General features: G+C 35.6%; 2 protein-coding genes across 3 annotated transcripts; one reads left to right on the top strand and one right to left on the bottom strand.

Moving 5' to 3' along the window:
• The first annotated feature begins 52 nt into the window (after window positions 1-52).
• Window positions 53-24,555, top strand: LOC124536550 (lysosomal alpha-glucosidase-like). The gene is made up of 20 exons (XM_047113125.1): window positions 53-593; window positions 6,390-6,557; window positions 6,920-6,986; window positions 7,231-7,453; window positions 8,061-8,269; window positions 9,959-10,107; window positions 10,782-10,956; window positions 12,626-12,716; window positions 13,237-13,405; window positions 13,650-13,719; window positions 14,548-14,680; window positions 15,756-15,865; window positions 16,219-16,335; window positions 16,963-17,159; window positions 17,674-17,807; window positions 18,565-18,716; window positions 20,366-20,514; window positions 21,171-21,378; window positions 21,740-21,890; window positions 22,756-24,555. The coding sequence occupies exons 1-20, from the start codon at window positions 223-225 to the stop codon at window positions 23,013-23,015; spliced, it is 3,303 nt and encodes a 1,100-aa protein (XP_046969081.1). The 5' UTR covers window positions 53-222; the 3' UTR covers window positions 23,016-24,555.
• A 1,282-nt stretch (window positions 24,556-25,837) lies between these two features.
• On the bottom strand, window positions 25,838-27,322 carry LOC124536549 (glycine cleavage system H protein, mitochondrial-like). 2 transcript variants are annotated; one of them, XM_047113123.1, is made up of 2 exons: window positions 27,290-27,322; window positions 25,838-26,760 (listed from the first exon to the last, which is right to left on the bottom strand). In XM_047113123.1, the coding sequence occupies exons 1-2, from the start codon at window positions 27,290-27,292 to the stop codon at window positions 26,248-26,250; spliced, it is 516 nt and encodes a 171-aa protein (XP_046969079.1). In that variant the 5' UTR covers window positions 27,293-27,322; the 3' UTR covers window positions 25,838-26,247. The 2 variants fall into 2 exon arrangements, with proteins under 2 accessions (XP_046969079.1, XP_046969080.1); XM_047113124.1 differs by lacking the exon at window positions 27,290-27,322 and adding an exon at window positions 27,110-27,272.
• Window positions 27,323-27,810: the final 488 nt, after the last annotated feature.

Genomic DNA, 27,810 nt, shown 5'->3' with positions numbered 1-27,810 from the left:
TAAACTGTGGGGATTATTATTGATAATGATAAGTGTGCAATTTGAAAAATTGTGTATTATTTATTTACTTTTGATAACGATTATGAAAAAACAATAAAGTCGTCTTTATAATTATAGTTTATTTCCAAAGTATTAAATGTATGTAAATGATGGTAATAAAATAATCGTATCAAAATATATCTAAATTTAACTTAAGATTTGCGCATCGCGCTTGAGTTAAATATGCCAAAAATACCATATAAAGCTGAAAAATGCCAAGATGATGATGAGGACTATGAAATCGTTTCATTCGAGGACTTTTGTGACAAATCGCCGGGAGCTAACACCGATTTATTGACATTAAATGATAATATAAATTATCGACTTTACTATGAGAGCGACAAAAGTTCTAATTTTGCTGAGGGGGGTGAACCTTCCACCCGCGACGTGGGAATGCATACAGAGACCTCCCTGAATGGTCCGAAAAATGCATCCTATAAAAGAAAGTTATCTTTTGCCCCATTTGGACGATCAGACAAGACTAGTCGGGGTCATCTCTTTAGCAGTGTCATACCGAAGCCTCGGAATGAAGGGGACTCCTCAAGGGAACATAGGTAAGGTTTAGGTTTACTTTTAAGAAAATTATTTTGGCATATATTTTCATACATGACAGAAATTAAATAAAATAATAACTACGCACACTACATACACTTAAAACAACAACATATCTGTAGGACCGGATGGCATACCACCCTATATTTTTAGAGATTGTGGTTCAGCGTTAGCAAAGCCTTTGCTTTATATTTATAATTTATGTCTAGAAACAGCTATGTTTCCCGAAACGTGGAAGCTTACTCGGGTAGTCCCAGTACCAAAGGGTGGAGTGGGGACACTACTTAATAATTATAGACCTGTTGCAGTGCTTTCAACTCCTGCAAAAATACTAGAGTCAACTATTTACAAAAGTATTTATACACAGGTGAAAGCCCAACTATCAGACTCTCAGCACGGGTTTCGGCCAACGAGAAGCACTACCAGCAATCTACTCTCGCATATGTCTCACATTGTACCAGTAATAGATAGAGGAGGACAAGTTGATGTAGCGTACTTTGATTTTAAAAAAGCCTTTGATTTAGTAGATAACGATGTATTGTTAAAAAAGTTAGCATCACTTGGATTCACCCCGCATTTACTTGCATTTTTTGCCAGTTATATGAAAGACAGGCAACAATATGTGGAATACAAGGGACATCTGTGTCAACCATATTTTACAAGATCCGGTGTAAGTCAAGGAAGCAATCTTGGACCTTTGCAATTTGTTTTAATGATCAATGATCTACCAAACGTTGTGAAGGATGCGAAATGTTTGCTGTTTGCAGACGATCTTAAGTTATCTCTCGAAATTAATCAACTCAGTGACTGTGCAAGGCTGCAAAGAGATATAGATAGAGTAGTTAAATGGAGTAAAGAAAATCGGTTGCAATTTAATAAGCAAAAATGTGTTGCGATTTCCTTTTCCCGCGCACATTTTCCAATTCTAAATGACTATTTTATTGATGGGGTACAGATGACAAGAGTTTCAGAGGTTAGGGATTTGGGCGTAAGTTTTAGGACTGAGCTAACGTTTCGTAATCACATAGTAAGATGTTGCAAAAAAGCATATCGAAATTTAGGCTTCATGCTCCGTACACAAATATGAGTGCTATAATCACCTTGTATAATGCGTTGGTTAGAAGCCACTTAGAATGTAATTCGGTCATTTGGGCTCCACATGAAGCGAAATATAATATGATGTTGGAGCGAGTCCAGAATAAATTTACTAGATATTTATATATGAAGCTGTATGGAGTGTATCCTTACTACCCATTGATGTACCCAACTTTATTTGTCTTAGGTATGGTAGGATACAATGAACTAAGGGTAAGGAGAGAGCTAGCTCTTGTAATATATGTTTTTAAGGTTTTGAGAGGTATAGTCTATAATGCTGATGTCCTTAGCCAGTTGAGTCTGTGCGCCCCAGATAGATATGTGTGGCGGAGACATCGACCGCCGTTGCTAGCGGTGCCCACCGGGCGAACCAAGTTGCTCAAGGAAGCACCACTGACGCGCACGTTACGTACTCTCAATACGATAGCTGACAGAGTTGATTTGTTTTGTTGCAGTATGAGTGAACTCACAATAGTTGCTACTTGGAATATATCATATACAATTTAGTATTATATATATTATTATAACATGGTTAGATGTATTAAATTTGTTTTTTTTAAAGTGCTGTAATATCGAATTGGGGCACAATCCTGTAATGATATGTATACAGTGTGGCATTAAATAAATAAATAAATATTTTGTGTAAAGTAATAGATCATCATTTACAAGCATTTTATTTTTATTAATTACTCTCAATCATTATTCATATTCACATTATGCAGATTTATGAATGATATATTATAAAAATAATTGATAAAATTGTTTTATTTATCATTAACAGTTCAATCTATGTAATTCAAAATTAACATTAATTTATAGACAAAATTAGTGAAACCGAAACATTTTAATAGTAACAATATTTAAAAGGCTTAAGAGCCGATTTGCTATAAATCAATAAATAATTGTTGCTATTAAATGTTAAACAATTTAGTTTAAATATAATCTTGAAGTTCCTCCAATTAAATTGCAATTGTAATTTTGCTTGCACTGTATAATACCTTTGTCTGAGAGAACATTGACCTTTGTTACATTGTACATTCCTTTGTTTTAAATTCGTACAAATATTGATGATAGATATTTCTAATTATTTATTTCACAATAATTAGTGTCGTGTAGGAGAGTGGATTGTGTTTTTGTACAATTATAATTATGGTGGACATGAATATGAGGTATCTATTATTTTATATTCATTTTGTTTCTTTCTATCATTATTGTGATTGTGTCGAGATTATCAGTTGTTGAATTTGAATTTTGTAAATAGATTAATTCTTCTTCTCATTGAGCATAGTGGACTTAGTAGACTTAGTAGACTTGACCCTTAATATTATAAAAAAAAAAGTGTTTCATTCAATCTTAATAATTATTCAAAAAATCAGTCAAAACAAATTAAATATTATCAAGTCCCTTTTTGGTGCCAATACACTACTAACCATAATATTTTTCTGTTCTTCAATCCTCCTGAAATCTCGGTAGTGCCCTCATCCACCACTGTCTGTGTACAATTGTCAAATATTTGAACTAGAGATGTTATTCATTAATTTTTGTACCTTAAAGTCTTTTAACATATACTACTTTTTAGTTACTTAAAGACAGTAATAATGAATATTTGTTTTTCACTAATGTCTATGTGTCTTCAATTCAAATTATATCCAAATCTTGTCACAAGGAAGCGCAATTGGCAATACAATTGTCTAATCAGTGGCGGATTTACCAATATGCTAATTAGGCGGGAGTCTAGGGCGACAGATTTAGAGGGGCGGCAAATTTAACCCAATTCTTTTTAATCCTACAAAAATAATTATAATTATGTGTAATACACATTACGTCCGTAATGTATATACTCGTCACAACATAGGGGGTTGCAAAAATTATCTAGTAACTATAATAACAGGAATAAGCCGATGATAATGAGGTCACAAGGAACACAGATCATAATTTTGTAATTTCAGAATATATGTAATTAATATGTAAACTAAACTAACGAATTGAATTTCAAAAATGAGTTGGGGCATCAAAAAAGTGAATGGCAATTCTAATGCTAGCGGCAAATTTATAAATCTGCCACTGTGTCTAATGTCACTTTGCTTGCTATGTGTAATCAAAACAAAGGTTTCAAGTAAAGATTAACGTAATGGTTTTCCCAGCTCTTATTGATATTAAAATAATAAGTAGCTGCTTAATTGTTTCTTTTTCTAACTTTTTACAAAAGAAATTAAAAAAATATCATGTTTAATTTTTTATATTATATTTTTGATGTGTGGTCAAGATCACCAAGTCACAGTAGTCTAAAGTTGAAAATACATTCCAAAACCTATGAGTGACATGACAACTATGAGTGATCACACTCATAGTTGTCTATCTGTTGTTTAAGAAATTAAGAAACGGAACTGTTTTCGTATAGCCACAAAATTCGTATACTAGAAATGTTGTCGAATGTTATATCTGTACAAACTGGCTCACTCACCTTCAACGCCATAACATAACAAATCATGATTATTACACTTTGGCGCATGTTATGATGGATATACCCTGAAGCAGGGCCGTATTGAGGGGAGGGCAACCGGGGCAACTAACCTGGGGCCTCCACATGAGTGAGAATCCGATTCTGCGCTGAAGACCTTGCAAAAATCCCTACCAAGCAAGATTATTTATTTTTTCAATCATTTAAAAAAAGTCAGAAGGCTTCAGTCTTGATAGCAAATTTATTTTTGGCTTGATCCAAATGCATTCGTTCGTAAATAATTGCTGTTTTTCCAGTGCCAGTTCCAAGTCTTGTTTATTTATTTTTTCATTAAAACCTATATCATTTTATGTTAGAAAATAATCAGTAAATATTTCTATTCGGGGTTTTTGTAAACCTTATCTAATACACGTAATTGGTACTTAAAATAACGAGAAGTGTTTAAAGTATACATGTATTTCATAATTAATATTTGAATGCGTAAACAAATACCTTTAACAAGTTTTCCCAGATTGTAATGTTTTAAAAGTATCACTTGAAATAGTTCGTTTGCCAATATATACTGGGTATATTGAATTTTCTGTGAGTTTTTATTGAGCACTGTCTTGTGTGTTACGTTCGCATCCAACTTCTGCAAATATTTTATATATTTCAATTGGTGAGTCTTTGCTAAGATTACTGAATTTATAACTGTGTTGCGGCCAGTAGTCATTATTCGAACGTAATCATCATTGACAATGACTTTGAAAATAATCTTTAAATTTAATATACATAAATATACAGCTCGACAATTTTTAAGTCAACGGAAGGCAGTCTGCCATATGTGCTTCCTGATGGTAAGCGATAGAAACTGCCCATACACAGTAGCGTTCGATGAAATTTTAACGATTTCTAACAGAATACGCCACCAACCATGGGAACAGAGATGTTACGTCCCTTATAGCTTTAGTTATACTGACTTACTCAGCCTACAAACCAGACCACATTAAAACCGAGTTAAACTGTTAGAATATAGAATATATAGAACCTACCCAGAGTTGCACAAAGTCCTACCCACGAGTAACAAAGTTATTAGAGTGTAAGAGTGTGTGGCCAAGGAGAGGCTATAATACGACATAGCTTATACCAATTAAATAGAAAATCAGTAATTAGAAGACAAAGATTTTGTCTTTGCTATTAAGACAAGTTTCAACCCGTAAAGGTCGCACTATTGATGTCGTATCTATCTTTCTTTTAAGTTGGAGATGATAATTAGGTAAATGCGTGTTTGTATTTAGGGGTTATATCCAGAAGTAATGGTCCAATTCCAAAAAATATTAATCTGGTACAAAGGTGAATTATTCCTAAGTGCTATTCTAAGTGGGGTTCCGCTGGGTTGACATTTATTATTAAATTAGCTGTCACTATAGAGCGCCTTCTCTTGAATGTATACAAAAATGTTATTTCATTTTTCGTTAACCACGTTCAAATGTATAATTATATCTTTCTATCTTTGAGTTGTCATCGACTGTATATTCTTTTTTATACAATTATATTTGAATATCCAATTATAGACATTTCTATGTCTTAAAAATAAATTTTAAATGATCTTAATCGTTTTAGATTTATTTTCAAATATTAATCCAGATCTTATTCTTAATAATGTTTACTTCATTTCACATTATACTTGTACTTATCGTAGTAGTTCACAGTTCAATTCATCAATTGTAAATATATTTTATCTGCTCAAAAGAGTAACTACTGAACCTATAGTTGATTACTCTCAGTGGTCATTTAGCGCTGGTGGGTTTAAATTTAATTCAATTTCGACGTGAACAGTTTAGCCGAAGAAAGGTCTCAGTGGTGTGCGTTTGGAGAGACTTATGTCCAGCTGTGGACAAATATAGGCTGCTGATGTGAACAGTTTATTGTGTTTTGGTCAATGATCTTTTAGTAAACAGATATGTTATTAACGCGCAAAAAGTGAAGACTAGAAAACGTCCTAATTGGGACGTTTGCCTTAAGTCGTTTTACGTAGTAACACGTTATAATACATCATAATTACGTAGTAATACGTTTTTCGTAATTAAAACATCTAGTTATCCCTTTTACTTATTGTTTTTATCAAGCTATCCTTTTTACTTTTAACGAAATGTAGAAATAAACTAAAATAAACGGTCCCCGGCGCGGCACACTTTTTCCTGTTGTTTAGTATGGATATAACATATCTGTTTATTAGAATATCATTGGTTTTGGTTATTAGATACGAGAGATTTTCTCCTCGTCGTGGCTGGCCGGGTCGTGCTTGGGAGCAACTGGTGACCTTGTTTCCGATTATGGTTGCTGCGGGGTTGCTTTGCGCTCTGTGCGTAGCTGCCTGGTGGGCAGTGGGCGGCGCTCTCGGCGGCCGCTGGGGCGATGACCATTATAGGTATATGACCAAGGATTTTCAGAGAGTTAGAGTTAATTTACACTAATATTAAAGATGCGAAAGTAACTCTATCTGTCTTTCGCCACTAAATTATTGAAACGATTTTGTTGACATTTTGGTGTAAATCAAGCTTTAACTCCAATTAATTATTCTAATAAAAATTAATATAGAGAATAATCATCAAATCGAATAATAATTCGTGACTCTTTTTATTTATGCATTTTGAAAGTGTTTCTAAAAAGTAAAAAAACTAAAAAATTTAGCAAACCCTACTTGATAGAATTGTAAACTATCGAACTAAATCTTCTATTATATTTTAGAATTAATTATGACAATAATTTAATTAATTCTGTGTTCGTAAGGAGGCTCTGGGAGCGTGCTCACCCAGAAGATCTGGTGAAGAAACCTTTGTCTCCCGTCATCGAAAAGGTATTAATATTTATTTACACTGGGAATTATTTCATTTAGAATATTTACATAATTTTTATTGAGTCTGTTATTTTTGTTCTAGCTTTTCTATTAGGATTAATTTAATCAGTATTCAACTATTCCATTAACTGAAAGCTTGACCGGTAGATAATGCATTGAGGTATTAAGTAGGACGTATTCCAAGTACACATTTGAACAATAATATTTTTAAATATAGAACATTAATTTGAGCAACGGTTCGCAGGTAATACCGACAGAAAACCGTTACCACGATCACAATAATCTGTCGACGAAGAATAAGATAAACACAACGGATGTGAGCAGGAAGAAGGATTACGACAAGAAGAGCGGTTACGTGGAGCGGACCGTCGAGGTTTTGAGGGAGATGTGCGCCAACGTGTCCGATAACATGCGCTTCGACTGCCATCCGCAGGAAAATGCGAGCGAGGACGAATGTGTTAAGCGAGGTGAGCTGTCTCAATGTAAAGTTACACACGCACATAGTAAATTAAATAACTTTGATGTTGAATTTAATTTAATTTAATTTAATTCCATGGGCGGTGGTAGTCACTTTCCATCAGGTGAGCCTCCTGCTCGTTTGCCACCTATGCCATAAAAAAAAAAAAAATTGAAACGTTATCATTGGTTGAGATCTCAAATAAAATTTGTTAACAGAACTTTTTAAATTAAATTAATGTGCATTTTTTGATGAATTATCAACTATCAAGCCCTTTCCTATCTGGTTGGACGTTTGGCTTTACGTGGAGATGTTGATTCTTTCAGTATTTTTTACGGGGAATGTTCCGAAGAAATTGTTTGTTTTAATCCCGTCTGTTGAATTTCACCTTTGGACATTTCGTCAAAATTCCAAGTTCCGTCCAATATCCACCATTCCAATTGAATGAAAATCGGCGACAACAGCGCGCCATTCAAGGCATTTTTTGACCAGCAAAAACATGGCCACATGGTGAGATATTTTCTCCGATCGTGTCACATCACCGAGGAATTTTGATGTCTGTGTACGTAACCCACGCCATGCTCGGCGGTGACGAGTGCTCAGTGCGCTGTCTGCAGGCTGCTGCTGGCGTTCGACAGCGACGGCGGGCGCGCCGCTGTGCTACTACCCGGCGCCCTACGACACGTACCGCTTCGTCAACAGCACGGAGAACAGGCACGGCCTGCTGCTGCAGCTGGCGCGCGGCCGCGACGCGCGCTACCCGCGACAGTTCGACGCCGTGCGCGTCGACTTCGTCTACGTCAGCGACCTCGTGCTGCAGATCAAGGTACTGCGCTGAGCCCTCCTACCATGTCATTCCTCTATTACTATGCTCGCACTCCCTCCTACCATGTCATTCCTCTGGTACTATGCTCGCGCTCCCTCCTACCATGTCATTCCTCTGGTACTATGCTCGCGCTCCCTCCTACCATGTCATTCCTCTGGTACTATGCTCGCGCTCCCTCCTACCATGTCATTCCTCTGGTACTATGCTCGCGCTCCCTCCTACCATGTCATTCCTCTGGTACTATGCTCGCGCTCCCTCCTACCATGTCATTCCTCTGGTACTATGCTCGCACTCCCTCCTACCATGTCATTTCTATTCCTCTGGTACTATGCTCGCACTCCCTCCTACCATATCATTCATCTGGTACTATGCTCGCACTCCCTCCTACCATGTCATTCCTCTGGTACTATGCTCGCACTCCCTCCTACCATATCATTCATCTGGTACTATGCTCGCACTCCCTCCTACCATGTCATTCCTCTGGTACTATGCTCGCGCTCCCTCCTACCATGTCATTCCTCTGGTACTATGCTCGCGCTCCCTCCTACCATGTCATTCCTCTGGTACTATGCTCGCACTCCCTCCTACCATATCATTCCTCTGGTACTATGCTCGCACTCCCTCCTACCATATCATTCATCTGGTACTATGCTCGCACTCCCTCCTACCATGTCATTCCTCTGGTACTATGCTCGCGCTCCCTCCTACCATGTCATTCCTCTGGTACTATGCTCGCGCTCCCTCCTACCATGTCATTCCTCTGGTACTATGCTCGCACTCCCTCCTACCATATCATTCATCTGGTACTATGCTCGCACTCCCTCCTACCATGTCATTTCTATTTCTCTGGTACTATGCTCGCACTCCCTCCTACCACGTTATTCCTCTATTACTATGCTCGCACTCCCTCCTACCACGTTATTCCTCTATTACTATGCTCGCACTCCCTCCTACCACGTTATTCCTCTATTACTATGCTCGCACTCCCTCCTACCATGTCATTTCTATTTCTCTGGTACTATGCTCGCACTCCCTCCTACCACGTTATTCCTCTACTACTATGCTCGCACTCCCTCCTACCATGTCATTCCTCTGGTACTATGCTCGCACTCCCTCCTACCACGTTATTCCTCTATTACTATGCTCGCACTCCCTCCTACCATGTCATTTCTATTTCTCTGGTACTATGCTCGCACTCCCTCCTACCACGTTATTCCTCTACTACTATGCTCGCACTCCCTTCTACCATGTCATTCCTCTGCTACTATGCTCGCACTCCCTCCTACCACGTTATTCCTCTATTACTATGCTCGCACTCCCTCCTACCACGTTATTCCTCTACTACTATGCTCGCACTCCCTTCTACCATGTCATTCCTCTGCTACTATGCTCGCACTCCCTCCTACCACGTTATTCCTCTATTACTATGCTCGCACTCCCTCCTACCACGTTATTCCTCTATTACTATGCTCGCACTCCCTCCTACCACGTTATTTCTCTATTACTATGCTCGCACTCCCTCCTACCACGTTATTCCTCTGCTACTATGCTCGCACTCCCTCCTCCCACGTGATTCCTCTGATACTAGGGATACATCGAAAGTGTTATAGTGTCCGATGTAAACATTTCCGTAACTTCCATCAGTCAAAAATATTGGACTTAAACCTTCTTGCTGGATTTTTTCCACAGATAACAGACGCAGAAAACAGACGCTACGAACCCCCGTACCCCGAGATCCCGATCGTGTCGGGTCCGATATCGAAACTGAAATATCGTGTGGAGATCGACAGTTCAGCGGTCGGTTTCAAGGTCATTCGAAACGAGGACAACGTTACGATGTGAGTGGTTTTACTGGAACAATTCATTAGCAATAACAATCTGACTCTGTTTTTTACACTTTCAGTACTAGTGATTGAACCAGACTCCTTGTGATATTGTTATCCCCACTACTAACAGAAAAATTTACCGACAATTATAGGGAATAACAAGAATATTACTAAATATGTAAATATAACAATTTTTTATTTGGTAAAAAAAAAAAACAAAGTACAAATGACTAGTACCCAATTACGATCTTCATAAAAGAGAAACTTCAAGACAATTTACTTTTTTTGTGACTTGTCTTCAAAAACCTGTACATAAGGAGTTCCTTATGTACAGGTTTTTGAGAACCTGTACATAAGGAAACACAAAAACCTGTTCATAAGGAGTTCCTTATGTACAGGTTTTTGAGAACCTGTACATAAGGAAACACAAAAACCTGTTCATAAGGAGTTCCTTATGTACAGGTTTTTGAGAACCTGTACATAAGGAAACACAAAAACCTGTTCATAAGGAGTTCCTTATGTACAGGTTTTTGAAGACAGATCACAAAAAAGGTAAATTGTCTTGAAGTTTCTCTTTTATGAAGATTAATGATATAACGCAGAGAAGTTTCTCTGCATATTCGCATGCGTCAAGACTCCCAGCAGTATGACTCGGAGTGTTACACAACGAGTTTGTCAATTCCCAGCGTGAACACCCAGAACGTGGGCGGGCTGATACTGTCGGACCAGTTCCTGCAGATGTCGTCGCTGCTGCCCATAGACCGTGTGTATGGGCTGGGCGAGCGACAGGCGCCGCTGCTCAACGACCTAAACTGGAAGACCTTCACCCTGTTCAACCAGGACATGCCGCCCACCGAGAACGTGAGTGATGCACTAAGGTCTACCGTCATAGACAATGTCTGACACAGACACAGAAGAATGTCTATCATTTTAATAAAGTTATTTCGACTTCCAATAAAAATCCATGATAGAAGTACTTTACCATAATTAAACGAAAGCATCTTGGTAGGGAAAAAAATCTAATAATTTGTCATTCTACTAAAGTTATTTCGACTTCCAATAAAAATCCATAATAGAAGTACTTCACCATAATTAAACGAAAGCATCTTGGTAGGGAAAAAAATCTAATAATTTGTCATTCTACTAAAGTTATTTCGACTTCCAATAAAAATCCATAATAGAAGTACTTCACCATAATTAAACGAAAGCATCTTGGTAGGGAAAAAATCTCATAATTTGTCATTTTACTAAAGTTATTTCGACTTCCAATAAAAATCCATAATAGAAGTACTTCACCATAATTAAACGAAAGCGTCTTGGTAGGGAAAAAAATCTAATAATTTGTCATTCTACTAAAGTTATTTCGACTTCCAATAAAAATCCATAATAGAAGTACTTCACCATAATTAAACGAAAGCATCTTGGTAGGGAAAAAATCTAATAATTTGTCATTCTACTAAAGTTATTTCGACTTCCAATAAAAATCCATAATAGAAGTACTTCACCATAATTAAACGAAAGCATCTTGGTAGGGAAAAAAATCTAATAATTTGTCATTCTACTAAAGTTATTTCGACTTCCAATAAAAATCCATAATAGAAGTACTTCACCATAATTAAACGAAAGCATCTTGGTAGGGAAAAAAATCTAATAATTTGTCATTCTACTAAAGTTATTTCGACTTCCAATAAAAATCCATAATAGAAGTACTTCACCATAATTAAACGAAAGCATCTTGGTAGGGAAAAAATCTCATAATTTGTCATTTTACTAAAGTTATTTCGACTTCCAATAAAAATCCATAATAGAAGTACTTCACCATAATTAAACGAAAGCGTCTTGGTAGGGAAAAAAATCTAATAATTTGTCATTCTACTAAAGTTATTTCGACTTCCAATAAAAATCCATAATAGAAGTACTTCACCATAATTAAACGAAAGCATCTTGGTAGGGAGAAAAATCTAATAATTTGTCATTCTACTAAAGTTATTTCGACTTCCAATAAAAATCCATAAGAGAAGTACTTTACCATAATTAAACAAAAGCATCTTGGTAGGGAAAAAAATCTAATAATTTGTCATTCTACTAAAGTTATTTCGACTTCCAATAAAAATCCATAATAAGAAGTACTTCACCATAATTAAACGAAAGCATCTTGGCAGGGAAAAAATCTAGTGCGGGTAGATAACTGATAAAACATCATTTTAGCTAAACATTCTTAGCGCTGTTTTCTTCTACAAGCATGAGATGATCATGTCTAATGCCAAAGATGTAAAGATCTGACTGAAGATAGCTCTTATTTGGAAATATCTTTTATCACATGCATCGATAGTTGTGAAAAAATAAAACCAGAAAATCTCTATCTACTGAACTCCCATATAACTCAGCATATACAATTAAATATTAATATATCCTGCTTGAAAATCAGCAAGTTTAAATTTTGGTGATTGAATTAGTGGACCAAGATGAATCAGTAGTTCAAAGATTCCGTGTTGTGTAAATAGTGATATCAAAAGTATTATATTTTCAGGCCAACCTGTACGGAACGCATCCATTCTACTTAGCGTTGGAAAAGGATGGAAAGAGTCACGGAATGGCACTGATTAACACTAACGCTATGGGTAAGTATTTTCTGTGCATATAATGAAATCGGATTGTCTGATTGCACTATTGATATAACCGCCATTTTACTACACGCAAATGTATGTATATGTCACCGTAAGATTACAAAATCCGTTAAATTACAATCTACCTCGTCCAATCATCAAGCCCGTCTGGGTAGGTACCACCCACTCATCAGTTATTCTACCGCCAAATAACAGTACTCAGTTTTGTTGTGTTTCGGTTTGAAGGGTGAGTGAGCCAGTGTAACTACAAGAAACAACATCTTAGTTCTCAAGGTTGGTGGCACATTGACGATATAAGGAATTGTAATATTTCTTACAGCGTCATTATCTATGGGTGATGGTGGAAAAAAAAAAGACTTTAAACTGTCGAAAACTCTAGCGAGAATCTGCGTTGCGAACTGGTGGTAACTTCATTTAATATAGTTGTTAAATGACCATTCAAAACTGCCTGTAAAAGCTTCTTGAATTAAGTATAACATCTTTTATTATACCTAATATTTGTGTATGTCCACAGACATAGTACTGCAACCGACTCCGGCTATCACGTACCGCACATTAGGGGGTATCCTCAACTTCTTCGTACTCCTTGGACCATCGCCCCAGGATGTGGTGGCTCAGTACACCAGCTTGGTAGGTCGACCGTTCCTACCACCTTACTGGTCGCTTGGATTCCATTTGTGCAAGTAAGATTATTTATCATGTTCATTTGAAGATCTCATGATATTCAATTTCAAAATTAGAATACAGGTACTTTTACATTAAAGAATACTTAAGAATCAAATTAGAATTTCATAGACAACTCCGTTGAATTTTCAATTGCATTATATACTGGCAGACTTTAGCTTATTTGTTGGGCCCAAAAAGATCTATAATTATTTATAAATACAAATATGACTCCAGGTATATTGCATTGCCAATATTTTTTAGGTATGACTATGGCAGCTTGAACGTGACCAGAGATGTTATGCAGAGAAATAGAGATGCAGGAGTTCCACTGGTAAGTGAGCACTCTCTTACACTAGCCAATATAGACAATGGACAACTAAACCAATTCATCTAAACCCTAATTCGTAATACATGGATGTCAATTATAATGACAACGCAATTTTTGAATTAATATTAAAAAAAATTGTGTTGAAATGTGTCCAGTATGTGCTATGGTGTGCCAAAATATATTTTTTATGAGGAGGTCCTTTTTTTCAAGTCCGGTGAGCAAGTCGCGTGTTCCTCATATAAATGATATTTTTTGAGTAAATTTATTTTTTCAAGTTGCACATGATAGCACATACTGGGCACATTTCAGCACAATTTTTTTTTAATAGAAATTCAAAAATTGCGGTGTAATCATAATGGATATAATACATGGTTTGGGCACGATGGAGAAATGTTTGATATTTCATCTCCAAAGGAAAATTAGTAAGGGATAGGAAAATAGGTCTTACCTATTTTTTTAGTAGTGTCATAATATCTAAACGCCCTATAACTTAGCTCCTTTTTCCAGTTATTCCATTTCAATCCCTTTCACACTAAAATAATTCATACATACCAGTCAATCATACATACATCTTCCATCCAAGATTTGCAGAAGTACATCCTATATATGAACAGCTGTTATTTATCGGTATTTAATGTGTTTTTTGACGATGATGATATACGCAAGGCGGCAGGCTGGAGCTGGATGCGAATAGCCGGAGAAAGTGTGTGTGTGTGTGTGTGTGTGTGTGTGTGTATGTGTGTGTGTGTGTGCGCTTGGAGTGGCCTATGTCCAGCAGTGGACAAAAACGGGCTGATGATGTGATGATGATGAATGTGTTTTTGCCCACAGGACGTCCAGTGGAACGATCTGGACTACATGAGCAGAGGCAATGACTTCACGTACGACAAAGACAAGTTCGCTGGTCTGCCGGAGTTCGTGGACCAACTCCACGAACAGGGCATGCACTACGTCATACTCGTTGGTGAGGACTTTACTCATAGCTAGCGCAGGAGTTATATTTTTGTGCTTCTTGGTTGATAATGCTAATGGCAAAAGTTGTAGAAGCTGCCTTCATATTGCTTGGTCACACTCTATGGGGAAAAATAGTCCTTATGATTGTTTGGCTCAGGAGTTATATTTTTGTGCTTCTTGGTTGATAATGCTTATGGCAAAAGTTGTAGTATATGCTGATTTCATATTTCTTGGTCCCATTGTGTAGGGGAAAATAGTCCTTATAATTAGCTGGCACAGGAGTTATATTTCTGTGCTTCTTGATTAATAATGCTAATAGCAAAAGTTGTAGTATATGCCTTCATATTGTTTGGTCCCTCTGTATAGGGAAAAATAGTCCTCATGATTGAAACGTCCACCAATTTTCTACTGGACTACCAAAGTGTGCAAAAGGTACAATTATGCATAATACTACGGCTACGAAGTTTTTATGAGACTAGGATAAGGTACCTACCCTCATAATGTGATAGGACTCCAATCTGACTAGAAAGAGTGCAAACTTCATTTACTAAGAATCAACTGACAAAATCAGAAGCTAATAAACTCACTAATATTATAAATGCAAAAGTTTGGAACTCAATCTATCAACCCAATCCAATAGATATCCAATCACAGGCGAGCCAAGTTATGGATCCAAATTTGCATACATAAAAGATCAATTTAATGTAGTTATATACAACAACAACAACAACAACAGCCTGTAAATTCCCACTGCTGGGCTAAAGGCCTCCTCTCCCTTTAAGGAGAAGGTTTTGGAACACATTCCACCACGCTGTTCCAATGCGGGTTGGTGGAATGCACATGTGGCAGCATTTCTATGAAATTCGTCACATGCAGGTTTCCTCACGATGTTTTCCTTCACCGCTGAGCACGAGATGAATTATAAAGACAAATTAAGCACATGAAACAGCGGTGCTTGCCTGGGTTTGAACCCGCAATCATCGGTTAAGATGCACGCGTTCTAACCACTGGGCCATCTCAGCTCAAAGATCAATTTAATGTAGTAATATATATTGGCCAAAATTAAATGACCATCTTCTTCGTAGATCCTGGTGTCAGTGCTTCAGAAAAACCCGGCGAATATCCGCCTTTCGACCGTGGCTTGGAAATGGACATATTTATCAAGAACTCGACCGATCAACCATTTATTGGCAAGGTATACATATCAATTCAAGATCTTGGTATCAATTCAAGATCAAAGTTGGTCAAATTTGTCTAATCTTTAGTTAAAAGCGCTTTAAGGAGTTTTATGTCAAAGGAATAACTGTATCAGTAGGTATATTTGATTTAAGAGTCAATTATTTTCTCGGTGGCTTTGTGCAAGTCCATCTAGGCCAGTAACATCCATACATCAGATATTCTATCACCAAATAGCCATGAGTGAAGAACGGGTATGATGTTTTAGCTTCCAAAGTTGGTGGTGTGTTGGTTAAGGAAAGACCACTCACCACCAAGTGTCATTTATTACCCAACTAACTTAATTCTGAAGATCACAATCGTATTTTGCAGGTTTGGAATCCAGTATCTACCGCTTGGCCGGACTTCACCCATCCCAATTCTTCAGCCTACTGGAGGGAAATGTTTACCAATTTCCACAAGATAGTCAAATACGACGGAGCGTGGATCGTGAGTGGATAAAGAGGAATAGCTCTCTACATATTTGAACATAAATATTACTATAAAATTTAAAAGCTCAATTCATTTTACCCATAGCTTTATCTATATAATTACAAATTTTATATTTTCCCTTAATCGTCCATATATTACGTCATTCTAAATTAAGGGGGGGGGGTTGCTCTGTGGATGACGGTAAATGATAGATAGGAGGGGAGGGGGTGTTTCGAAATTGACGTCATTCTTATTAATTTATTTATAGTTTATTGTTCACGTACAAAAAGATTATTTCTAAAAAGAAATTTCTTCCAGCACACTTAGTAAGTGCTGGAATACTGCAATTTTATATTATATTTATCAATGATTATTGCCAAAGTAAAAATAATAAAGGCGATTCTATAACCAAGTGTTTTCCCTATTTTTCTCAAATCGTCAATGTTTTAATTTCGTCAAGCTGGTAATGAGGTCAATTTTGGGAGAAGGGAGAAGGTCATTAAGAAATGATGATAGGATGATTGTAGAGGGGGGTCTAAAGTTTGAAAAAATCGATGACGTAATTTATGTCATGCACGTACACGTACTATCCGATGGACTCTAGCACGCCAACACCCAGTAAATAACGCTCCCCCCCCCCCGCAGGACATGAACGAGCCGTCAAACTTCGTGTCGGGCTCGCTGCACGGCGCATGCGCACCCGAGCGGCTGCCCTACCGGCCGGCGGGCGTGCGCGAGGGCCTGCGCCACAAGACGCTGTGCATGGAGGCGCGCCACCACGCCGCCGCGCACTACGACGTGCACAGCGCGCATGCGCTCTGCGAGGCCGTCGCCACGCACACGTGAGTGACACCTCTATAACTTCAAACACTATGACCTTCAAATAAAACCATTTCACCATATTTTGTTTTTGCTTGCCGAAATGTTTTGTCATGCTATTAAAAATTTGGTGTAAGCAACGCACGCGAGTCTAGCTCCGGCTTTAAGCATCCATTTTGCGATCCGTAATACACTCTTAGGGATCTTAAAGATTATAACGTTTAAAGGCCCTTATACGTAATGTTTCCGTACTACCTAATTAATCTAATTAGATGAGACAACATCACATACATTACTCTGATCCCAATGTAAGTAGCTGAAGCACTTGTGTTATGGAAATCAGAAGTAACGACGGTACCACAAACACCCAGACCCAAGACAACATAGAAAACTAATGGTAATCTACATCGACTCGGCCGGGAATCGAACCCGGAACCTCAGAGTGGCGTACCCATGAAAACTGGTGTACACACCACTCGACCACGGAGGTCGTCAAATTTGATGAAAATCAAATCAAATTAGATGAAAATGTTACAGCGCGATGCAGGAAATCCGTGGCAAGCGCCCCTTCGTGATATCGCGCGGGTCGTCCCCCGGCCTGGGTCGCGTGTCGGGCCACTGGAGCGGAGACGTGTACAGTCGCTGGCATGACATGCGCATATCCATACCTGGTACACACTAAATTGGCCCTAAATATTTATATTGCAGAAAAGATCGTACCCTTTCCTTAAAGACTGTAAATGCTTCTGCAAGACCCCCCCAGTTTTCCAGATGTCAATTTGTGGTGTTAATCACGTGATCGTTTGAAACTTAAAAAAAGTTTTAAATCATTATATAATTGTAATGAGTCGAGATGGCCCAGTGGTTAGAACGCTTGCATCTTAATTCTTAACCGATTTAAATAAAACTAGTTATAACGGATTTTAATCGCGTATATTAAATATTTTTTCTTTGTTCTTCAAATAGACAAATGCCACCTTAGTCTACCCGTGACCACGAACGCTGTAAAGTGCTCGAAACGTTGGGATGTCCAAAATATTTAATATACGCGATTAAAATCCGTTATAACTAGTTTTATTTAAATGTGTAATAATCGCGAAAATTTAAGACAACATTCTTAACCGATGATTGCGGGTTCAAATCCAGGCAAGCACCGCTGATTAATGTGCTTAATTTGTCTTTATAATTTATCTCGTGCTCAGCCGTGAAGGAAAACATCGTGAGGAAACCTGCATGTGACAAATTTCATAGAAATTCTGCCACATGTGAATTTCACCAACCCGCATTGGAACAGCATGGTGGAATATGTTCCAAGTCCTCTCATTAACGGAAGAGGAGGCCTTATCTCAGCTGTGGGAAATTTGCAGGCTGTTACTTTACTTTTTACTTTATAATTGTAAAGCTTATCCATATGTTTACACGTTTCAGCTCTGCTGAGTTTTAGTCTCTTCGGTGTGCCGATGATGGGCACGGACATCTGCGGGTTCATTGGGGACACGACGCCGGAGCTCTGCAAGCGATGGATGCAGCTCGGAGCTTTCTATCCGTTCTCTCGGAACCACAACAGCAATGAAGCTAAGGTACTCTAGGTATATTTAGTTACAAAATAATATTTTATTATTTTGTAACTAAATATATTGATATAAGATTAGTACAGCATTCACGTCAATTAATAATTGGTAAACCAATAACGATTTAGTAATAATTAACTCTTAGTAATGTCTACTCATGAAGTGTGAGAAAAGTAAACTCAGTTGTAGCCATTCGTATCTGCTACTTACTACTGCTATAAGATAACACAAGTCAACACGGTTTTTAGTCTGACTTCTGTGGTGCTGATTTTGTTTAATTATTTCTAACCAAACAAGGAAAAAATAATTTTATCTAATAAAGTTTGCTTTTGTGGCAACTAGAACGAATTTTAAAATTTTTAGAAATTCGAAATTTTTTAACTCAGTTAAATTAAGAAAAAGAACTTTAATTTATTTGTTAATAATATTTATTTACAAGGAAAAATAAAGGTAAATCTCTAAAAAACAAAAAAAAAACAGAAACTATTTTAAAAATAAAAAAAAAATTGGTTTTTTTTTTCAATGTAAGTAGGAACTTTCTCGTATTAAGCTCCATGCGTAGTCACCAATCCTTCTTGAGCAAATTTAGTTGTATAAGCCGGGAAACTACTATTTCTGCTTTAAGTTTAGGTACAGTTCAGAAGATTCAGAAGAAGATTTATCATTAAACTCTTCTGAATAATTAAGATGTGGCCCAACAGACACTGATTCGGGTAAGAACTCGCGGCATCAGCTACTACTAGACATTTGTGATAGCGGCAGCTGTCCCGTTGGTTTTAAACGAGAAGGCACAGGAATATGTTCTCTGTAGGGTACTGGAGCGGTTGTTGATGGTAGTTGTGGGTACTGAATTTACTTGGCATTTTTGCCAGCCCGACGCATGCGTTGATCAACTACACAAAACTAGCAATCATTTATGTGATTAGTGGGCTCTCTCCATATTTTTGGTTCTGCGAACTTCATGCATTTTTTATCTCCTCAATACCAAGCTGGAAAAAATAACACACATATATAAATATATATGTTGATACACACGTTGTTCATTACATATCGTAATTTCTTTGAAATTAGTATACTTGAAAGTTATTATTAACTCTCTTACCTTCTAATGTGGTTTTGCAGTTACCACACGGGAATTTAGGTGCCCATATTTTATCTTGACTTCGAATAGGTAGATAAAAATAAGCTTTATAAGCTTCACAGAGTCTTATATTTGACGAAAAACTATTTTTTTAACCCTTACTTTAATAAATTTGCCACAAATATAACAAAAATAATTTATGTTATTTTCACACTTTTTGGAAGCCATTTTGGACTTCGCGCAACACGAATAACGTCATTTCTCGGTAATGCTCATGCGCATACTGCTGAGACTACCCGCCGCTCCCCGTTTCATACGCGTAAACCCCTTCTAACCCCGTTACTGGTGTGTTAAATTCGTTGTTCCTTAATAATTCTGTCAAAATATTAAAATATTTATTTTTCATTGTAAAATGTACAAAAGCAAACTTTATTTGTTATGAATTGTGCCTGTTACTTTTACTTGTAGACAATCAGAAAATATCAATTTAATAACAAACCCAAAAAAAAAAATTTTTTTTTGTTGACTTGTGTAATCAATGGACACAACCCTGAGTATATAACGCTTGTGTTTGCAGCCGCAGGACCCGGCCCACCTGGGCGGCGCGGTGCTGCGCGCGAGCGTGGCTGCGCTGCGGTTGCGCTACCGGCTGCTGCCCGTTTACTACACGCTGTTCGTGCGCGCGCACCTGCGCGGCGACACCGTGGCCAGGCCGCTGTTCTTCGAGTGAGTGCCTTGCCTACCGACAGTATCACCTCTCTTTCTCTCTCTATCTGTCTCTCTCTATCGATCTGTCTATCTCTTTCTCTCTCTCTCTCTCTATCTGTCTCTCTCTCTATAGATATGTCTATCTCTCTCTCTCTCTCTATCTGTCTCTCTCTCTATAGATCTGTCTATCTCTTTCTTTCTCTCTCTCTCTATCTGTCTCTCTCTCTATAGATCTGTCTATCTCTTTCTTTCTATCTCTCTCTCTCTCTCTCTCTCTCTCTCTCTATCTGTCTCTCTCTATCGATCGGTCTATCTCTTTCTTTCTATCTCTCTCTCTCTCTCTCTCTCTCTCTCTCTCTCTATCGATCTGTCTATCTCTTTATTTATTTATTTATTTAAAAGGTACATCAACATCACAAATATTCAGCACTTATAAATAACATATAAAACAAAAAAAATTAGGACCTGATATGAGTGACAATTACAGATGTACAGAACATTCACACAAATAAAAAAATAAAACTTATTGTCTACCTGTTGAATTTAAGTAAATAAAATAAAAGTAAAATTTAAAAAATCTCTTTCTTTCTCTCTCTCTCTCTCTCTCTTTTCTCTCTAAATTATGCCTCTCTTTCCCTCCCGTATCGCGCTTAATACGATTCGCACTGTTTCAGATTTCCATCAGACGCGAACGTTCATGCTATTGACGAGCAATTCCTAATCGGCTCTCATGTGATGATAACCGCCATCTTGCACGAAGGTGCTAACTCCACCAAGGCTCTGTTTCCGGGCAAGGACCCCTGGTACAGCCTGCGAGATGGAAGTTTCTTGGCAAAGGATGAGTTAAAGGAAGTTACCGATGCTGATATGGTCTCAGTCAGGGTAAGCTCTGTTTTAATTTCTGGTTATATTTTTGATGCCCCTTCTAGTTTATAGTTATTTATACCGGTTGTATTAAAATTTGAGACAACAACATCACATACATTACTCTGATCCCAATTTAAGTAGCTAAAGCACTTGTGTTATGGAAGATCAGAAGTAACGACGGTACCACAAACACCCAGACCCAAGACAACATAGACAACTCATGGTAATCTACATCGACTCAGCCGGGAAGCGAACCTGGGACCTCGGAGTGATATACCCATGAAAGCCGGCGTACACATCACTCGACCGACCGTCAAAATATATCATTAATTTAATGATGGTTATGGTGTATTTATAACATGATCTATTTCCCCAGGGTGGAGCCATCCTCCCCCTTCAGGATCCCCCCTCCAAGGGCCCTGTGAACACGGCTCTGACTCGCTCGCGTCCCATGCAACTGTTAGTGGCGCCCGACGCGAACGGTCACGCTGTAGGGGAGTTGTACTGGGACGATGGTGACAGCATCAGTGAGTACATGCCCCATCACCAACATCATCTCCGATTCATTTACAAATTGATTGATTGATACCATATTATATGCCAACAACATCAACAGCCTATAAATTCCCACTGCTAGGCTAAAGGCCTCCTTTTGAGGAGAAGGTTTGGAACATATTCCACCACATGTGGCAGAATATCGATGAAATTAGACACATGCAGGTTTCCTCACGATGGTTCCCTTCACCGCCGTACACGAGATGAATTATAAACGCAATTTAAGCGCATATATATAGTGGTGCTTGCCTGGGTTTGTACTCAAGTCATTGGTTAAGATGCACGCGTTCTAACCACTGGGCCATCACGACTCATTATATGCCACTAATACTAATTTTATTTCACTTTATCTCACTTATCCTTATTTTAATTGGCGAATGACAAAATTCAGTAATATACATAGTTATAAGATTGACAAGAAATGTCTGGCTTTACAGGCGTGCCCGTTATTGATAAAGAAATTGTTTGATGTAAACATAATTTATGCTCTATAGCACGCTGAAGTAATGTTGTTCTTCGTCAGTAAAAACTCTCACCCTGCCTTCAAAAAAATAATTATCCTTCTTTATAATATAAGCATATTCCACTATCCTGATGCAATGCTGGTTGGTGGAATGCACATGTTGCAGAATTTCGATGAAATTAGACACATGCAGGTTTCCTCACGATGTTTTACTTCACCGCCGAGCGCCAGATGAATTATAAACCCAATTTAATCACATATATATAGTGGTGCTTGCCTGGATTTGAACCCAAGTCATAGGTGCACGCGTTCTAACCACTGGGCCATCTCGGCTCATTACGTTTACGAGTTAAAAACATACATTATTTTTTCAGATACATATGAAGAGAAGAAGTACAGCCACATTGAATTCTCCTTCCAAAATAACGAACTCAACAGCACAGTGCAATGGTGGGGCTATGGTGTGCCATCAGTTAACTCCATATCAGTCCTCGGTCAAACAAAATCTATAAAATCGGTTACCATAAACAATGTACAGACTGAATTCACATATGATACAAAAATACAAGTCTTGACTATACCCAATCTTAACATAGCGTTGGATAAGCCTATAAGTGTTAAATTGACTTATTAAAAGATTACTTAAAAGATTTTATGTTACATGACATGGTTGATAGAATGATCTATCATTGGTTTAAAGATTGAGTGTTCAAATTTTAAAAATTCATTTCAAAACAGATAAAGAAGCTAGGAAGTGTCTATTGTAAAAAAAGCATATTCCATTTTGAAAAAAAAACTTTCATGAAATAATTTGAAATCAAATTGATTGCACTTGTGGATTATGAATTAACTTAGAAAATATATGTAATTAAAGTAGATAATAATAAGCCCATGATTAATATACATATAGAAATATATTGTGCAATTTAAAGTTTCCACGTATAAATATTAATAATCAAGTTTGATTGTGCCATAAATGTTACCGTTATTTGAATTTTGTATGTTAATAATAACTATTATTGTGATATGCACAGAACATATATGTAATAACTATTAAAAATTTTTAACAACTGCCATAGAAAAATATATTAAATATTACGAATAGTTTTATAAACTACAAAATGCACTTAATTGTTATTTGGAAGATATTTCTCAAAATAGTGAGGCTAATGTTGCTATCTTAAAATTTTAATATTGATTCAAATTAATTAAGTAATATCCATATACATCAAAAGTGTATAATAGAAAATTAAGATCATAATGAGTGATTTTATTTTATAAATCATATATTTGTAGAAATAAAATATTTTTTGGTCGATTAAATTATACTTTTAAAGTTTTTATGATCTCATATTGAAAAGTTAAGAGTTTAGCGAAAATTTGCCAATTATTATTACTATGATAGTATTTACATAATTAATATAAGGTGTAATTAAATTATTTGCTATTTTATCCTGCACATTGCGTAGATTTCCTTGTAGAAAAGTTGCAGGAAATTTTTTGGATATCTGTTTTAATTAATCTTAAAATGTCGTGCTGATTGTGAAAATATTTTCATTTTAAAATTTATTAAATTATTAGTATTATAGATTTAGTGAGAGTAACTAAAATGTTAAAATAAATGAATAGGGTTGTCCATGAATATTTTTAAAAACACATCTATACAAATGATGTATAGATTATTTCAATTGAAGAGGATAAACAAACTATAGATTAACATATGCGATTTCATTTGCTGATAGTTCTGCTGTAGTGGACACAAACAGTTCTTGATAAATATATATTTATTTATTTATTATTCAACACTATTCCACTTAACCTTTGTAATGTTACCATATTTACACCTCTTGTGTTTGAAAAGGTAATGCTTATTTTAAACATATTATAAAAGGGTTTAAATTGCCATCTCTTTTTTTGACTTTCTTGAACTTTACAAATTGGTAACAAAAAATATTTAAATTCGAGATTAAAAAACGAAATGAGTATTCAATGTTATAAATAAATATGAATGGCAACCCTAATACTTATTGTATAATGGTTTTAAAGCCATTATTAACTTACATATTTCTATGTAATTTTGATAATAGGTGTCTATAAGAGTATGCTTTGATGGATTTGATATAGCATTAGTGTATGTCTTCAAACTGTTTTATATTGTTTGGTAATTATAATTTTAAAATAACAATTACTTTAGGAAGGATTATCGGAAATATAATAACGAAATATTTTTCGAAATTTTTGATCCAGCGTATTGCAAAATTTAATGTTAATTAGTATGGTTTAATTAATAATTTTTGTTATTGTTAAATTTTGATATTAGAAACATTTTGTTTTTAAGGAAAGTGATATGAATAACCTAAGAAGTAAATGTAGTATCAAAAAACATTAAAAATTAATTTCTAGTGATTTTATATTATTACTATTGTAGTTATATACCATATAGAAGAATAAAAATTGGTATATATATAATTTAATTTGTGACATATTACAAACATTTTAGACCTTTCACAAAAATATTTGCTATAGTAAATAGTACCAGAGTATATTGTAATTCAAGTATATTTTCTTGATAGTACTTATATAGAGCAATAAGTCGAAAAATGTATTAACAGTTCAGATTAATTTTACAAAATAATTACGAAGTCGGCTTTTAGATTTCATACTCGTGCCATACTTGTTATTGCTATTGGTTGAAAAAAATATTTTATTTGTTATTGTACTTTTATAATGAAATATATAAATACTCCGAAATCAATATTGAAAATAAATTCGGGTATAAAATAATTTCGTCATTATTTACATTACAAAAATGTATTTGTAAAATTTTGTTGTTAAAAACTGAAAGTTAACAATTGTTAAATAACTATAGCAGGAATTGCTATGTGATGTTCTTAAGGTTTTTTTTTGCAATATAATTATTACATAAGAGGTTTCCCCAAACAATATTGTTATTGATATTTTTCACTAAAGTAGCTGATTATTTTTAAGAAATATTAGTTTAAATGCACTCAAATAAAATGTTTAATGAATTGCACAAAATATTTGTTTTTATTACCATTCCCAACATCTAATAATAGGTAGCCCAGACAAGTTTGCACCAAGTCTCCCAACCATTCTATCACGAAATATTATTTTAATAACTAACTATATTTAGTATGGAGGGTGAGTTAGTTAGTGTAACTAGAGACATGAGGTTGATGGCTCAATGTATGGTATGGAAAGATTATTAATTCTTACAGCAACCATGTTTATGGGTGATGGTGACCACTTACCTTCAGTTAGGCCATTTACTTGTCCTTATTATTTAAAAACTTTATTTTGTTGTACATATCCTCAATTAAATTACACTAAATTAAATTCAGCATTTTTAATTTTTTAAATTAATAATTGTGATTGTGTAAAAAGATGTTTATTTTGTCATTTTTTGTATAATTTAGTAAATATAAACAAAACAAATATAAAACTCAACATAATTTATTAACATATTTTCATCTACTAAATAAATGTGGCCGTATTTTTTAAATACAATTAAAATAGAAACAAAAATACAACAATTAAAAAACAAAGAGCTCTTATTTTACACAGATATAAACACTTTTCCTCATAAAAATAATTTGTATTATCTGTGCTTTACCTAAGGTAATGCCTTATAGAGTTGTATAACATCAACTCTATATATAGCACCCAATCACAGATCTTTTATTTTTCTACAATTATGCTGAAATATATTAATTTTATAGAACATAATTGGTAAAATTGCATATTTTATAGCTGTTGGTTTAAATTTTTACAACATTGAAAGCAGGCCTCAAGGGAAATAAAATTCCTAACCACTAAAATGCAAATAATTATTGATAAATAATATACTAATGATCTTTTTCTGCATCTGTCTTTAAGAACTTTTCATATTGGGCCTCAGTCATGAGGTCTTTAAGTTCATCAGGCTTAGTTAACTTCAATTTAAACAACCATCCTTTGTCATAACAAGATGTGTTTATTAAGCCTGGTTTCTTTTCTACATCAGCATTTTTCTCTGTAACTGTACCACTTACTGGTGAATAAATTTCACTGGCTGCTTTTACACTTTCCAATGCTCCACATTCATCTCCTTCCTTGATCTCTGTCCCAGGATCTGGGAGCTGTGCAAACACTACATCTCCCAAAGACTCTTGTGCGTAACTACTTATCCCGACAGTTCCAATATTATTTTCTACAACTACCCATTCATGGCGATCTGTAAACATCCTTTCTTTGATATTGGTGCTGTATTTATGTTTTAATTCACAGTATGACTGCTTGTAATTTGACTGAATGACACACTGTCTTGTAAGGCACTGTTTAGTTACGTGGTGGAGATATCTCTGAAGAATCATTTTTACCTGAAATTAGTTATGGTATACAATTTAACTAAACTATAAGTAAGCAACTTTCAATGCAGTAATTTGTCACAGTGAAAAAATAAAGATAACTTCAAACGGTAAACATGATATCACTCTTAACAAAGGAGATAAGTGTTGATCTCTGAACTAAGTAAACTCATTATAGATAGTTTATTTAAATTGCTTTTATTTATTTTTTTATTTAATGGTGGTGCATGTAGAATAGTTTAATATCGCAAGACCTTTTTTTTAATGTTGACAGATATATTAATTTACTAAAACCCAAATTAAATACAATAATTCTCAAATCTTGCAATATAAATATGTACTAACCTAATACTAAACTTACCTAAGGATTCTAAATTGATGTATTAACTGTTACTTTAAATTTTTAATATAAGACAGCGGTTTAATCAGGCTTGATTTCAACTTTCTGTTATTAAGTAGATTTATTTGAGATTTAAGTTAAATAACAATATTATGACAACTTCCCATAATTTTTTAGGTTAACATTTCAAATTATTCTTACCATTTTAAATATTTCAAAATTCGATTTTATAATGCTTTGTACAGAATAATTCTTGTAATATAATACAAATACAATACAATATTTTCAGTATACGACTGATAAAAATAGTTCAATTAACCATTAAAGCCATAATTTAGAAATTAATGGCAATATAAATCACATACGTCAAGTAAAAAACGTCATTGTTCTCTTAACCATGACTGAAAGATGTCAAACGGAGTTTACAGAAAAAATTGATAATAGAAATTATATTATTTGTCTTGGAATTCTCGTAGCTTTGTTTGCTATTTTATATACTTATAGGTGTGACGAACGTATATTTTATATTTATTCATTAAAGCGGTTTTGTAAATTAACTTTTAAGTGTATGTCTATTTTTTACATAAACTTTACAGATTTCACCTGACCACGATTTTTGTAAGTTATGTGCTGGGATGTGTGGCTTGTTATTATGTGCTGAACTCGAACATTTTGCAGAGATTTATAGAACAATTAACTTTTAATTACGTCAAGGAGGCCCC

Source organism: Vanessa cardui, chromosome 16 (genome assembly GCF_905220365.1).
Source record: "Vanessa cardui chromosome 16, ilVanCard2.1, whole genome shotgun sequence".
Classification (NCBI taxonomy): Eukaryota; Metazoa; Arthropoda; class Insecta; order Lepidoptera; family Nymphalidae; genus Vanessa; species Vanessa cardui.
The sequence above is the reverse complement of the archived record's forward strand: the minus strand, read 5'-3'. Positions and strand labels throughout refer to the sequence as shown.

Coding starts and splice junctions, on each gene's coding strand:
- LOC124536550 (XM_047113125.1), top strand. CDS start 223: ATGCCAAAAATACCATATAAAGCTGAAAAATGCCAAGATGATGATGAG. Junction 10,108..10,781: donor AACGAGGACAACGTTACGAT/GTGAGTGGTTTT, acceptor GTCAATTCCCAG/CGTGAACACCCAGAACGTGG. Junction 17,160..17,673: donor GAGGCCGTCGCCACGCACAC/GTGAGTGACACC, acceptor AAAATGTTACAG/CGCGATGCAGGAAATCCGTG.